This window comes from Phocoena sinus, chromosome 15 (genome assembly GCF_008692025.1).
Source record: "Phocoena sinus isolate mPhoSin1 chromosome 15, mPhoSin1.pri, whole genome shotgun sequence".
Lineage (NCBI taxonomy): Eukaryota > Metazoa > Chordata > Mammalia > Artiodactyla > Phocoenidae > Phocoena > Phocoena sinus.
The window spans coordinates 35,678,495-35,692,481 of NC_045777.1; the positions used below are offsets into that span (position 1 = coordinate 35,678,495).

Genomic DNA, 13,987 nt, shown 5'->3' on the forward strand with positions numbered 1-13,987 from the left:
CCTCTGGATGAGGCTGCACTTCATAAAGCCCACGCCTTGACCGTCTGTCCACTCCAATTGACTTTGTGGCTCTCCCAGCCTGATTCATGGCTGACCTTGATACCCTCAGCTATTGGTGACTTTTAGCTGTGAACAAATGACATGTCCAACGAACCTCAGTTTCACATCATGATATTAAAATTAATTGGTCCCTCCCCTCTTTGTACATCTCTTTCAAGGAGTTTCTACATGGGTGGTTATAGAAACCTAAATGACATAAAATCATCCTCTTTCTTGCTGTCTCCCAGCTGCAGGTGGAGCTAGAGCAGGAGTACCAAGACAAGTTCAAAAGGCTGCCCCTGGAGATTTTGGAATTCGTGCAGGAAGCCATGAAAGGGAAGATCAGTGAGGACAGCAATCACAGCTCTGCCCCTCCACTGCTGACCTCAGACCCTGGAAAACTGAACCACAAGCCTCCTTCCAGTGAGAAGCTGGAAGGAGAAAACCCAGGAAAAGAATTTGATACTCCCCTGTGATTGTTTCTTCCTGGCCTTCAGAACACGCATGGCCACTCCAGCTCCATCGGACTCTCTCTTACAAAGATCACTGCCCAGGAGCATCTTCCTGAGAAGCATCCCTTAGATTAAAATCCACACTGGAGGGAGAGTTCCAGAAGGATCCATTCAGCTTCCCCATACCCAGGCTCCATGTGTTATGTGGAAACTACTGCAGGTCTGCTAGTGAAGAGTGCATGTATGTGGTGGGATTTTGGTTTTCTTTCCAGTAGTAAATTCAAAGCAGGCAACTTCCAGGCTCCATGGAACATTTAATGAAGGACAGCGTCTTCTTTGAAGAAAAGCAAGCTCATGTTTTTAGTTGAAGCTCTGGTGTAAAGTATGTCAAAGTAATAGAAATAGTTGAGAAATGCATAGCACTATTTAACACTATTGAACAGCCAACTTTGAGCACTTTTTTTCCTAACTGCCCCTCAACTACCATATCTTCGAGTTAACATGCATATTAAATTGTTTCATCCTTTGCTTTGCAAGCACTGGCGGCTTGCAATTTATTTATCATAGAGTCATCAGTGTATTTGTTGCTGACATGGCTTTACTTGATACCACAGTGGCTCAAATAAGCTGGTTTTCTGCCTTGATTGTGTCCTTGTCCAGTAAAGCCATCCCCAGACTTGGCAACCTGACTTGTACATTTGGCTGTGTGAGCAAGTTGGCCACACACTTCCAGGCAGTGTGCTATCTGAGTCGACTATTTGCACTCAAAGTCTGGGTACTCATTGGTTATTGGCCTAAAATCCTTAAACAACTACAAAGATCTTTTTAATTGAATAAAAATAGTTGAGCCGATGTATGATGAGCAGAGATTCAATCAGAGTGAATAGGTTCCAGCAGTTATTTTGCTGTCTGACTTTCTTTATGGTTCATTTATTTTTAATATAGAGATAAAGATTAAATATTTATCTAGAGACTACACAGACCCACATATAAATGGTATATGTTATCTACATGTATATATGTATGCACTCAGCCATATAAGTACATACATATACACCACATACACACACACACATTCATATGTGTGTGAATATGAGTTTCTTAATTGGCAATAATCCAGATCTCTTCCACAAGACGTAAAACCAATTCAATGACAGAGAAGAAAATGGTCAAATATCTATATTATGTGGATATTAAATTACATTAAAATTCTAAGAAACAATTGATGGAGGCTTTGATGCAAGTTGAGGTAGATTGAGAACTTAGAAGATGACTTTGATGTATATTTTGTAAGATCAAAAACTGGATTTTAAGTATTTTAAGCTTGTTTTAATGGTCAGAATATACAAAAATGTATAGGACAGCAATATGGAAATGTATTAGTATCTTCCATAATTTTTAAATCTGACAGATTTCAATTTATTTCTCACATTAAAATAATCTTTCATTATATATTTCCTATGTACATTTAATTCACTTAACTGTCTTTTTGTTAAGTTCCTATGTTAAGTGGCATAGGAGAAACAAATTATATTATGGTGAAACTGATTTAAAACATTATTGAAAGGTCTTAAGTAAGAGAGAATAATTATATAGAGGAAAATATAACTTAGAGAGTAACACAAAGAACATTGAAGTTAAAGCCCTGAAGCAAGATGTGCAGTTTTATTTTACTTTAAACCTGTCTGATTGTAGCTTAGTAAAACATTTTAAAACACAAAAACTAGTTGTGTCCTGAAAATTGTGTTTTAAGAATTTAATATTTTTATGGAAATTATTCTATTTAACTTTAAGCAATAACTAGGGATCACAATTAAGTTTTAATCAAAATGAGGGCTTAGTTCAAACATTAGGAAGTAGTGTTTGATTAAAAAACACATCTAGGGAGACACAAGGGGAAAAAAATCCCATCCCCTTTGGAGATGACTATATTTTGATCTAAAGGATTTAGGGTGTTAATTAGACACTTAATAAAACTTAACTTCCACTGAATGAGAACTCTTTTGTAAATCATTCTACTTTTGCACCTTGAAAGAAAGGCATTAATCATAAGGAAGCAAGAATGGTCAAAATAGAATGCTGCATTTTTATAAACAAAATTACAGACTGGCTAAAATTGCAGAAGAATGAACTAATAATAGCATTAATAACCAAATGCAATGGTGATTATTACAGAACATTGTATCACATTTTAGTCCAGAGATAGACTGAAGTTGAATAACCTTGACTTACACAAAACTGTTTTGGTAGTTGGATTTCATTACCTTAGTGACTCTAGTCATTTTGCAATATGTTTGTATTTGGCCATTTCCTGTAGTCACATTTTTATATCTGTACAATGACACTTTTTGCAGTTGTGGGGGTAGCGCGTAACACTGTCCATCTTGCATCATTGAAGTTACTACAGTGATACTATCATTTAATAATATTAATATTACTTGAAATAGACTAAGATAAAGAAAAAGGGTCTATATGATGTGCAGTTTTGTGCCTTTCTGTATTTGCCTTGTTCTTTGTTGAATGTGTGAAATTCTGTACTGTGGTTTTTCCTATAATAGAGAGTAGAGCTGTGTATTAAATTAGACTATGCCCCTATGATACCCTTACACTACTGAGAATAGCATGGGTTGGGCCATGTACTGAGAATTTTCAAAGTTCTAATGACATGCCATGTGTTTTTGGTTTTTAACAGTTCATTTCACCATTTCAACATCACCATACATTAATTAATACTCCTATGATAGATAAGCTGTCATTAAATAATTTCGAAAGAAAGGGCCATTGCTTGCGTTACTTTGGATTCAATGTTGTGCCTGTGCCCTGTATAAATATTGTTTGTGATGGATCGGACATTGTGACTTTTGCCTTTTCAGAAGAAAAAAAGATAGAACAAAGTATTTGAAGCTCTTAAAATGTACATATTTTGGTTCTTCTAGCTCAAATTATTTAAAATGCATAATTCACATTTTTGTAATAATTCTATGCAATTTTGTGGCATGATGTTTCTTCCACTTGTAATTTTATGTGCTTTCATCACAAATCCAAAGGAAACAATAAAAATTTCTTAACACAACCCAGCTGTTATTTCGTGGTGTTGGGGCCAAACTTCTTCTGATGGGCAGGAAGGTGGGAGCAGCATTGATACCAATTTTTAGGGAAGTAATGCCCACCCTGATGGGGCACATCAGTGCCTGTGCAGGAAATCAGGAGACTGCAATGCTTGGGTCGGAGGGCACAGTTGTCATCATTCCATCAGTCCACCACCTCCTTCCGGAAATGGCGTTAAACTTGCCCATTACTCCCATATTCAGAATCCTCCCTTCCTCCCCTCCTTCCTTGACCAAAGCTAAGGAAGGAAAAATTTTCAAAAGTTTTTTGACAAATAGTGGATGTGACAAGAACTGACAGAGTATTTGATGCAAGTTTCTTCATACAACAGATAAAAAAAGAGTTGGCCACACTGATTTTTGAAAAAGAAATATACATTTGAGTTATGAGGATGTCTCCAATTGCAATATGTTAGTTAGTTATGGCTATGTTACACATTACTCCAAAGCCTAGTGGATTAAAGCAATAAGAATTATTTCTTAATCTCTCATAGTTTTTGTGGGTCAAGAATTCAGACAGGGCAGAGCAGAGATGTCGTGTCTCTACGCCATGATATCTGGGGCTTCGGTTGGAAGATTAGAAGGCTGGGAGCTGGAATTTTCCAAAGACTAATTTACTTTCATGTCTGGTGGTTGATGATACATCACTGAGAGACTAACTGGGGCTCCGGGCTGGACCACAACATGTGTCCTCTCCACATGGCCTGGGCTTTCTCACAATATGTTGGCTGGACTCCAAGTATGAGCTTCCCAAGTGAGAACCAGGCAGAAACTGGATCAAAATTTTTATGACTGAACCTCTACATTGCATACTATCACTTCTGCTGGACCCCATTCATTGGTGTTCTCACAGCCCCTTCCCAGATTCAAGGGGAGGGAACAAATACAGACCCCATCTCGCTTTGGGAGCAGTGTCACTTACACTGAAGTACATGAATATATAGGCATCTTTGGAAAATGTAATCTGCCACATACAGTATACACCAAACTGAATTTCCTTACACTCAAACCTGCTCCACATCCTTTGTTTTCTTCATCAGTGAATAAAACCAACACCAATTCTTCAGTTGCCCAAGCCAAAAGGTGGGCATCATCACTGACAGCTGGCTCTCTATCATCCCCATTCCAATAATTCACCAACCTCGGTCAATTCTGACCCTGTGGAATAGCCCCCAGCTTCGTTCACTTTCTATCCTCTCTGCTAATACCCAAGTTCAGCCACCATCCCCACCACCACCTACCAAGGTTCTAAACGATTTCCATGCCTCAAGTCTTTTTTTTTTTTTTTTTTTTTTCTGTGAAGCCAGTTGGTAGTGGCTCTCAAATTTTTTTTTTTAAACATCTTTATTGGGGTATAATTGCTTTACAATGGTGTGTTAGTTTCTGCTTTATAACAAAGTGAATCAGTTATACATATACATATATTCCCATATGTCTTCCCTCTTGTGTCTCCCTCCCTCCCACTCTCCCTATCCCACCCCTCCAGGCTGTCACAAAGCACCGAGCTAATATCCCTGTGCCTTGCGCATGCCTCAAGTCTTAAATCATGTAACCATTTCTCCATACTGGAGCAAGACTGAACATACAAGAGTAAAAATGGAATTAAAAGCCTTTAATGGACCCCAGCAATCCTCAGGATAAAGTCTAAATCCCTTAATAATTGTTTGAGATCTTACATGATTTGGTTCATACATAACTCTCCATTCCTGCCTTATGGACCATCTCACTTCCTGGGCTTTTTAAATACTAGTCCCTCAACTACTTAGACCCTTTCTGTTCCTCTTTCCCTTGAACCACTCCTGAAAACACACTTATACACACACTCAGGTTCTCTCTTTTCCTTGTCTCTTATTCATCTTTAGCTTTATAGACTAAATGTCACTTCCTCTAGGAAGACTTCTCTGATACACCCAAGCTCCCCATCATCTGTGCTCCCATTGCATCCTACATCAGTTATTTCTTGCTGCATAACAAACACCACCAACACTTGGTGTTTTTAACAACCATGTTCCATTGATTGTGAGTCTACAGATAAGTGCCAGGCTCTGCTGATCTGAGCTGGGACAGGCTGATCTCATCTGGGCTCATCTGTACATCTGTAGTCAGCTAGGAGTTGGCTGGTGGCTGATCCTGCCTGGGTTCTTTTACATGTCTGGAGCCTTGACTGGAACAACTGTGCTGATCTGGCTCTTCTCCATGTGCTTTTTCCACTCTTTGGCAAGCTAGTCATGGATTTTTCACATGTCCAAGGCGGGATCTGGAGAACAAGCAAAGGCATTCAAGCCCTCTTGAAGTCTAGACTCAGAACTAATACACCATTACTTCCACCACATTCTATTGGTGAATGTAAGTGACAAGACCAGCCCTGATCAAGATTAAAAGGATACTATGGTGTTATAGGGAAAATGATGTGGACACAGGGTGGCTACTAATACAATTAATCCATTAACACCATGTACTTTCTTTCACTTATAGAGTATATACCAACTGCAATGTACTGGCCGTCTTACTTAAATACATCCTCCATTGACACCTTTGATGTCAAGGGTCATGTCTCATTCACTACTGAAACCCCAAACCCACCATAGTGAAATCTCTCAATAAATACTGCATTTACAGTGAATAAATTTGTTTACCCATCCAGCTATTAGTACTAAGGTGGAAAAAAATGATTGATATGTGAATAATAAATGTCATTAACTCAAAGCTACAGTGTTGTTTAGGCACCTCATGAGTCAGCAGCACCCTGATAGTAGGGCTAGACCACACAGAGCCATGTTCTTTGACTTTCACTTATGGCACCAACCCCAAAGCACAAAACTGCTTATGACAGATGAAATTAGGTCAGTCACCAAATAGTAGATTCTGGATCACAGGTGGAGAAAGCCAGGCTCACCTTGGATTCCAGGCATACCAACAGCCTCTTTCTGCACACAAGCGAGAATTCAGTAGCCATTCTTTGTCCCCTGGAGTCCCTGCACTGTTCATTTGTTTCTTTGACCCTTCTGCATATATTTTTAATTACAGTTTTATTAAGCTATAATTCATATACATAAAGTTCACCTTCTTAAAGTACACATTTCAATGGTTTTTAGTATAGTCAAAAGTTGCTCATCAATCACCACTCTTAATTCCAGAACATTTTCATCTCCCCAAAAAGAAACACCGGGGCTTCCCTGGTGGCGCAGTGGTTGAGAGTCCGTCTGCCGAGGCAGGGGACACGGGTTCCTGCCCCGGTCCGGGAGGATCCCACATGCCGTGGAGCGGTTGGGCTCATGAGCCATGGCCGCTGAGCCTGCGCGTCCGGAGCCTGTGCTCTGCAGCGGGTGAGGCCGCAACAGTGAGAGGCCCGCGTACCGCAAAAAAAAAAAAAAAAAGAAACACCATACTCATCAACAGTCACTTCCCATTCCTCATTTTCCCCCATTTCCTCTCCTTAGTCCCTGGAAACCACTAATCTATCTTCTGTCTCTGAGGATTTGTTTATTCTGGACATTTTAAATGATTAGATTTATACAATATGGGGTCTTTTGTGTCTGGCTTCTCTCATTTAGCATAAAAATTTTAAGGTTCAGTTTTCAGCATGGATCAGTGCTTCATTCCTTTTAATAGTTGAATAATACACTATTGTGTAGACATTGTATTTCTTCATTCATCACTTGATGGACATTTGGTTTGTTTCCACTCTCTGACTATTATAAATAATGGTGCTATAAACACTCATGTATAAGTTTTTGCATGGAAATATGTTTTCAGCTCTCTTGGGTATATACCTAGGAGTGGAACTGCTAGTTCAAATGGTAACTCTGTTTAATTTTTTGGAGCTGCCGACAGTTTTCCATTTCACAGTGCACCATTTTACATCCCCAGCAATATATGAAGATTCCAATCTTGCCACATCCTTGCCAACACTTGTTGTTTTCTGCCTTTTTGATTATTGCCATCCTAGTGGATATGAAGAGTATTTCACTGCAGTTTTGATTTGCATTTTCCTGATGACTAATGATGTTATGTGACTTGGCCATATGCATATCTTCTCTGGGGAAATGCCTATTCAAATCCTTGGTGCATTTTTAATTGGGTAGATACTTATTTTAAAATCTGGGTCCCCTTTCTTGATTTTTGTCCTCCAGTCCCTTTTGCACCTGTCTACCCCAAAGCTTAGTCTAAAAAGCCTCTCTCAGTTATCATTCTTCCCAGGGCCACTGAAGAACTGGAGGTTATTTGGAAAATGGTGCTGGTTATTTTCTATGTGAAGTCAGAAAGTCACTTGTCTGCTTTTTTTTTTTTTTTTTAAAAACTAAATGTCAAATATTTGTTTATTTTCCCAGATTTCACTCTTCCTTTTAAAAACAAGCTGCAAAATAAGTCTCATAAATGTGGGTTGAATTCACAGGGATTCAGTGACATTTTATGGAAGGAAATTTATTAAGGACAAGTGGCATGGGATATTGCCATGAAAATATTTGCCACATAGCCTTTAAGAATTGAAGTGAATTACATAACATGCTATCAAGAAGCTTATGCTGTCAAGAAGCTTAATGTGTCAATAATAAATATATCAATAACAAAGAAAAGATCTTACCAATTAAACCCTGATTCTTCATCAAACATAAAGGCACATCCCAATTTCAGAAAGGTTAAAAGTAAAAGTGTATCCAAGCATACTACTAAAGAAAATCATCAAACCACAGGGGAGGAAACAAAAAGAAAAAGAAATCAACAGAGAAGAAGTACAAAAAACAATGGGAAAAAAGTAATAAAATGGCAATAAGTACACACCTATCAATAATTACTTTAAATTTCAATGAAATAAATGCTCCAATCAAAAGACATAGAGTGGCTTATTGGATTTAAAAAAAGAAAAAAAAAAAGACTCATCTATATGTTGCCCATAGGAGACTCACTTCAGGGCTAAAAACACAGAGACTGAAAGTGAGGGGATGGAAAAAGATATATCATGCAAATGGAATTGACAAGAAAGCAGGGGTAGCAATATTCATATCAGACAAAATAGACTTTAAAACAGAGGCTCTAACAAAAGACAAATAAGCGCATTATATAGTGACAAAAGTATCAATACAAGGAGAGAATATTATACTCATTAACATTTCATCAGAGAAATGTAAATCAAAACTATGAGATATCAACTCACACCTGTCAGAATGCTTATCATCAAAATATCTACAAATAACAAATGTTGGCAAGGATATGGAGAAAAGGGAAGCCTTGTATGCTCTTGGTGGGAATGGAAAGCAGTAAGGACATTCCTCAAAAAACAAAAATAGAACTACCATATGATCCAGCAATCTTATTCCTGGATATATATCCAGAAACAAAGAAAACACTAATTCAATAAAATACATGCACCCCAATATTCATAACATCATTATTTACAGTAGCCAACTTATGGAAACAACCTAAGTATCTATCAACAGATGAATGGATAAAGAAGATGTGGCATATTACTCAGCCGTAAAAAGAATGAAATTCTGCCATTTGCAGCAATGTGGATGGACCTAGAGACTATCATACTTAGTGAAATAAGTCAGACAGAGAAAGAAAAATACTCTATGATAGCACTTATTTGTGGAATCTAAAAAGTAAAACAAACAAATATATATAGCAAAACAGAAACAGACTCGCAGATATAGAAACCAGACTAGTGGTTGCCAGTGGGGAGAGGAAAGTTAGGAAGGGCAAGATAGGTGTATGGAACTTGGAAATACAAATTATTATGTATAAAAATAGATAAGCAACAAGGATCTATTGTATAGCACAGAGAATTATAGTCATTACTTTGTAATAACTTTTCATGGAGTATAATCTGTAAAAATACCAAATCACTATGCTGCATACCTGAAATCAATTAGACTTCAATTTTTAAAACAATTTTTAACAATTTTTTAAAAAGTAAAAGTATATCTTAGAACCAATAAAATGTCATAATTTCCTTTCTTTTTTTATTTCAAAGAAATATCTGCTTCATAAGAACCTAGGGTTGTACATTTCATTTATTTAAAATCATCAGAAAGCCCAGTCTCCAGAGAGCACAGTATTCAAAGTAACACCAGTCCAAGACCCAAAAAATAGTTTAAAAGAAAATAAATTTGTTCTGAAATGTCTATAAAATGTACCAAAATAGGATTTGATTCATAGCATACTATAAAGTCTCTTAAAATTGCTTTTCCCATTTCTTCTTGTTTCTCTGTATGTGATTGTCATATATAAAGGAGCTTTGGTAGTTCCCTGGTGGTCCAGTGGTCAGGACCCAGTGCTTTCACTGCCGTGGCCAGGGTTCAATCCCTGATCAGGAAACTAAGATCCTGCAAGCCCGGCTGTGTGGCAAATCAATCAATCAACTTAAATTTCAAAAAAGAAAGCTTCCCCTCAAATCTCCTTCAAACACCAGTCTGTGTGAGCTCTTGCTTTCTCTGCCCACAACCTTCATCTTTCGATTTATTCTATTTTCTTTAACCTTCTGAGTAATCCTTTAAACTTTCCAATGTAAATCATTCTCGCCTTCCTGAATGCTCTAGTGTTGCCCAATTCAGCTCCCAAAAGGCTCATAAGTGAAGTGGGCAAAAATAGAATTATTCTTACACTGGGAGAGACTGTAAATAGTCCAATATCAATATTTTTCCAGTAACACATTCAGTCAATTCAATTCAATAGACACCTACTCTGTTCCAGGCACTGGTTCTGCCCCAGGTTCAATTGGGTTAGAAGCTCAGGTTTCTTGGTCATAATTGTGCCCAAATAAGTCTATCTTTAAGGCTACTCCCTCATGATGAATCATATTGTGTGTCTGTACCCCCAACACAGTTAAAAAGGAAAGGTTTACTTCTCTTTTATCATGAGAGTGCTACACACATGCATGTGTATGCACACTCACCCAGATTGGGACAGAGGGTCTTCAGCATCAAAATGACATTTAATACCTTTTTATCTTCCAAGAGTTGCTTTCCTAAGTCCCCAGTTACCTGCAGCAAAGGGCAGCCCCAGACCTGGGTATACCTGAATTTTCACCTGAATATGCTGAATGCCACACTCTGCCTTTTCTATTCCAATGGCTGTAGACGTTGGCAACATGTAAATAATGAGAAAGCAAGTTTTTATGATTAAGGAATCAAATTTATTGAATTTTATTACTGAAAGTTGAAACAACATGTATGAACAAAAACAATAAAAGAATGTACTCTTTTCATGGAAAAAAATTAAATAGTATGAATTATTCTATCTTATTATTTGCTAGACTCTAATTTTGGAGATATAAGGCCATGCTCTTTATTTATTACCTCCTGAAGCCCCACATAACCCAAGGGAGATTGGATAACCACGTGGCTTAAATTAGTTATTCCAGCTGTCCATGCCCACCCAAATCCTCTCTGCTCATCTCGAGTTCTTCCCTGTCCATTCAGAACATTGATTTTATAGTGGCCTCTGAGAAAACTATCATTTTCAACTAATAATCCTACTTCACGATTCTTCTGACCCATCTTTCCATTCATGATACTCTCTTCAGCTGTGTCTAAACTACTGATATCTTATCTATTGAGTTGTTTGTTTGTATTTCAGTTATTGTATTTTTTAAAATTTCTACATGTTTTATTTGGTACTCTTTTAAAACTGTTAAGTCACTTTCCATAGTGTCTGTTCTCTGAAGATTATTTCTACTTGTCTTTTTTCTTTTAGGTATATTAAATTACTTTATAACTGTCAGTTGCCCAGTTTGGTTTCTGCTGGTTCTTGCTTATGCTTTATCTTCTTCTGTGCTTAATTAATTTTTACTGTATAGTATTTATTTTCCTTGAAAAGTCATTTATGAACATTCTCTGAGACCTAAAATGGATATACATTCTGAAAGAAAGAATTGGTGTTTTTTTCTACATGGTGTCTAGGGGAGTATCCAACCTAAGTACTTTCTGCATGTTTTTTTTTTTAATGTTTCTGAACCATTAATGTATGTGATGGTCTATATTAAGGATGAAAATTCTTGGAAGGCTAGTTTGTAGACACAATCTCTTTGGGACTATTTTTCCTCCAGCCAAGAATCAAAGAAACTTTTTGCGGGCCCTATAATAAATACAGGGTTAAGATTACTTCTGATTCTCCTTTATTCTAACATTGAACCCCTTGGGGCACTAGCCTAATGGGTGAAGGGTGTACAGTTACTACTCTCTGATTTGAATGGACTCTTAGACTTTAATTTTTATGTGTCTCATCCAATGAGGCCATCAAAATTGAAGTCCACATTTGTCTGAACAGGTAAATATTCTCAGGATAAAACTGGCTTCAGTGCTCTGCTTACTTCCCTGGATTCCAGCTTTCCCTTATATTTTGGCCCAGTAACGACTTGCTACCTTGTCAACTCTTCATTACCTCTAAGAAAATATTTTGGTTTCTACTTTATCTAGCATTTTAGTTATTCTCTACAGGACAGTTACTTAGTTTCTATTGGGTATATTTTGAAAATTTTAAACTATTTTCCTAAAGAACATCTTTGATCCTGACTAGACCAGGCCCTGCATCTGGATAACATGAAAATACTACTGTCAGTACCTGGCAAAGTAATCAATCAAAGTCTAAAAATTCTAAAAATTAAGTGACTCATTCATTGCTTGGGGACACTCTTCAGTCTGCCTTACACATCTCAGCTGAAATAACAATTAGATGGGGAAATATCAGATATAGATGGCAAAAACTCTCCCTGTAATCTAAAAACCTTCAAGTTGTCAAATGTACGTATGATATCCTTGTAAGATAAATTTAGCATTTAGAGCTCCAGTTTCTCCCTGAGATCTGTAAAAACTCATCTAGCCTGAACAGTTCCTTATTGGCTGCGTTTCTGAGAAGTCAGTTATTCTCACCAAGGCCAATTTTCATTTATACACACTAAATTACTACTGATTTTTGTGTGATTTTTTTTTAATAGAAGGTGTAATATCAAATTTAAGGACTAATGACTTTCAGGACAGTGTTAAGAAATCTGATCCTGAATCACCAGATTACCTAAGGAAAGAGATGTTTTGGTTATTTGATATTTTTCACTAAGAAATAAGCACAAAATTGATTCTTATTATTTATTGTATCTCTAGTGTTTATTGTAACACTAGGCCAGGCACAATCAATAAAGTATGACAGGAAGACAATCAATAAAGTTTGAATGAATTAATTAATTATGGCAGATTGATTGAAAAACATGGCATTAATTCTTTACAGCTTCTCTATATTTTTGTAATGTGATTTAATAGATTCTGCCATCAAGGAGTTGATATCTTGTCTCCAAACTTGAATCTGGATTTTGGCTAGTAGAGTGAGATGATTCCCATAATCCAGTTCCCAGACTAGAACTCTACCTTTTGGAACTCTGAGATCACCATGAGAACAGGTCTGTGTTGCTTACTGGAGGATTGAACCTTATGAAGCATAGTTGACCTCATTTTCCCAGCTGAAGCACTGGATTTTACATCACACCAGGTATGTGATAGAGCCCGACCAAGATTAGCTAAGCCATCTAGCCAACAAGCTGCTGATCATGGACCCATGAGTGAGCCCAGCTGAGGTAGCAGAGCTGGCCCAAGGCAGCAGAACCACCCAGCCAACCTGCACATTTACAAACATTAACTAATGGCTTCTTTTTCAGCAGCTAAATTTTTAGGTGGTTTGTTACACAGCTGTAACTAACTGATACAAAATCTTTGTTACAAGACATCCTAAGGTGTTTTAGAGGAGAGGACACCACATTGGGATAAGAATTCCTCAGTTCCAGTTCAGTCTCTGCCATAAGCTTACTAATCTTGAAGGAAACACTTCAACCTCTCTATGCCTCAGATTTGATGTTCCTTTAAGTTCTAATCTTATGTATTGTGTGGAATCCCCCCAAATACTTTACTCTATATTTTGCCTAAATAGTGAGAAAAGTTGGTTTTTTAAAATAGTTGAGCATTTACCGAGTCCCCAGGGAATCTGCTTGTATCAAGTATTGGAAATTGTAGGAACCTGAGCTGAGTGTGTTCTTACTCTTATCCACTACCGCCCACCCCTGAAAGTATATTTTTAGAACAAATCCTATTGGAAGCTGCCTATGATTTTTGTTTTCTTTTGATTTTGCCATTCCATTCTCAAAGCAGAAGTCAAACAAACAAAATCTATTAAAATAAGCATCCTTGTTAATCAAGGCTTTAGTGAACTTTATACTATACCATCATCCCAAAGAGGGACACAAAACAGATTTAGCTATGGAACAAAAATACCACTTTATTATCCATCTGGATTTTATTAATTGAATATTTTGGGGTAGAGAGATGTAGAGAATTGGACTTCACAGTCCTCAATTCTGAAAAGCATAATGGATTCATGGACACAAACACACAGATCTGTGTCTAT

General features: G+C 37.2%; 1 protein-coding gene across 1 annotated transcript in view; it reads left to right on the forward strand.

The window, feature by feature from the left end:
* The window catches only part of PLCB1 (phospholipase C beta 1), a 699,731-nt gene extending 696,167 nt beyond the window's left edge, over positions 1–3,564 (forward strand). The window contains 1 exon segment of the mRNA XM_032606422.1: positions 288–3,564. Coding sequence (XP_032462313.1) covers positions 288–515 — 228 coding nt within the window. The 3' untranslated portion in view covers positions 516–3,564.
* Positions 3,565–13,987: the final 10,423 nt, after the last annotated feature.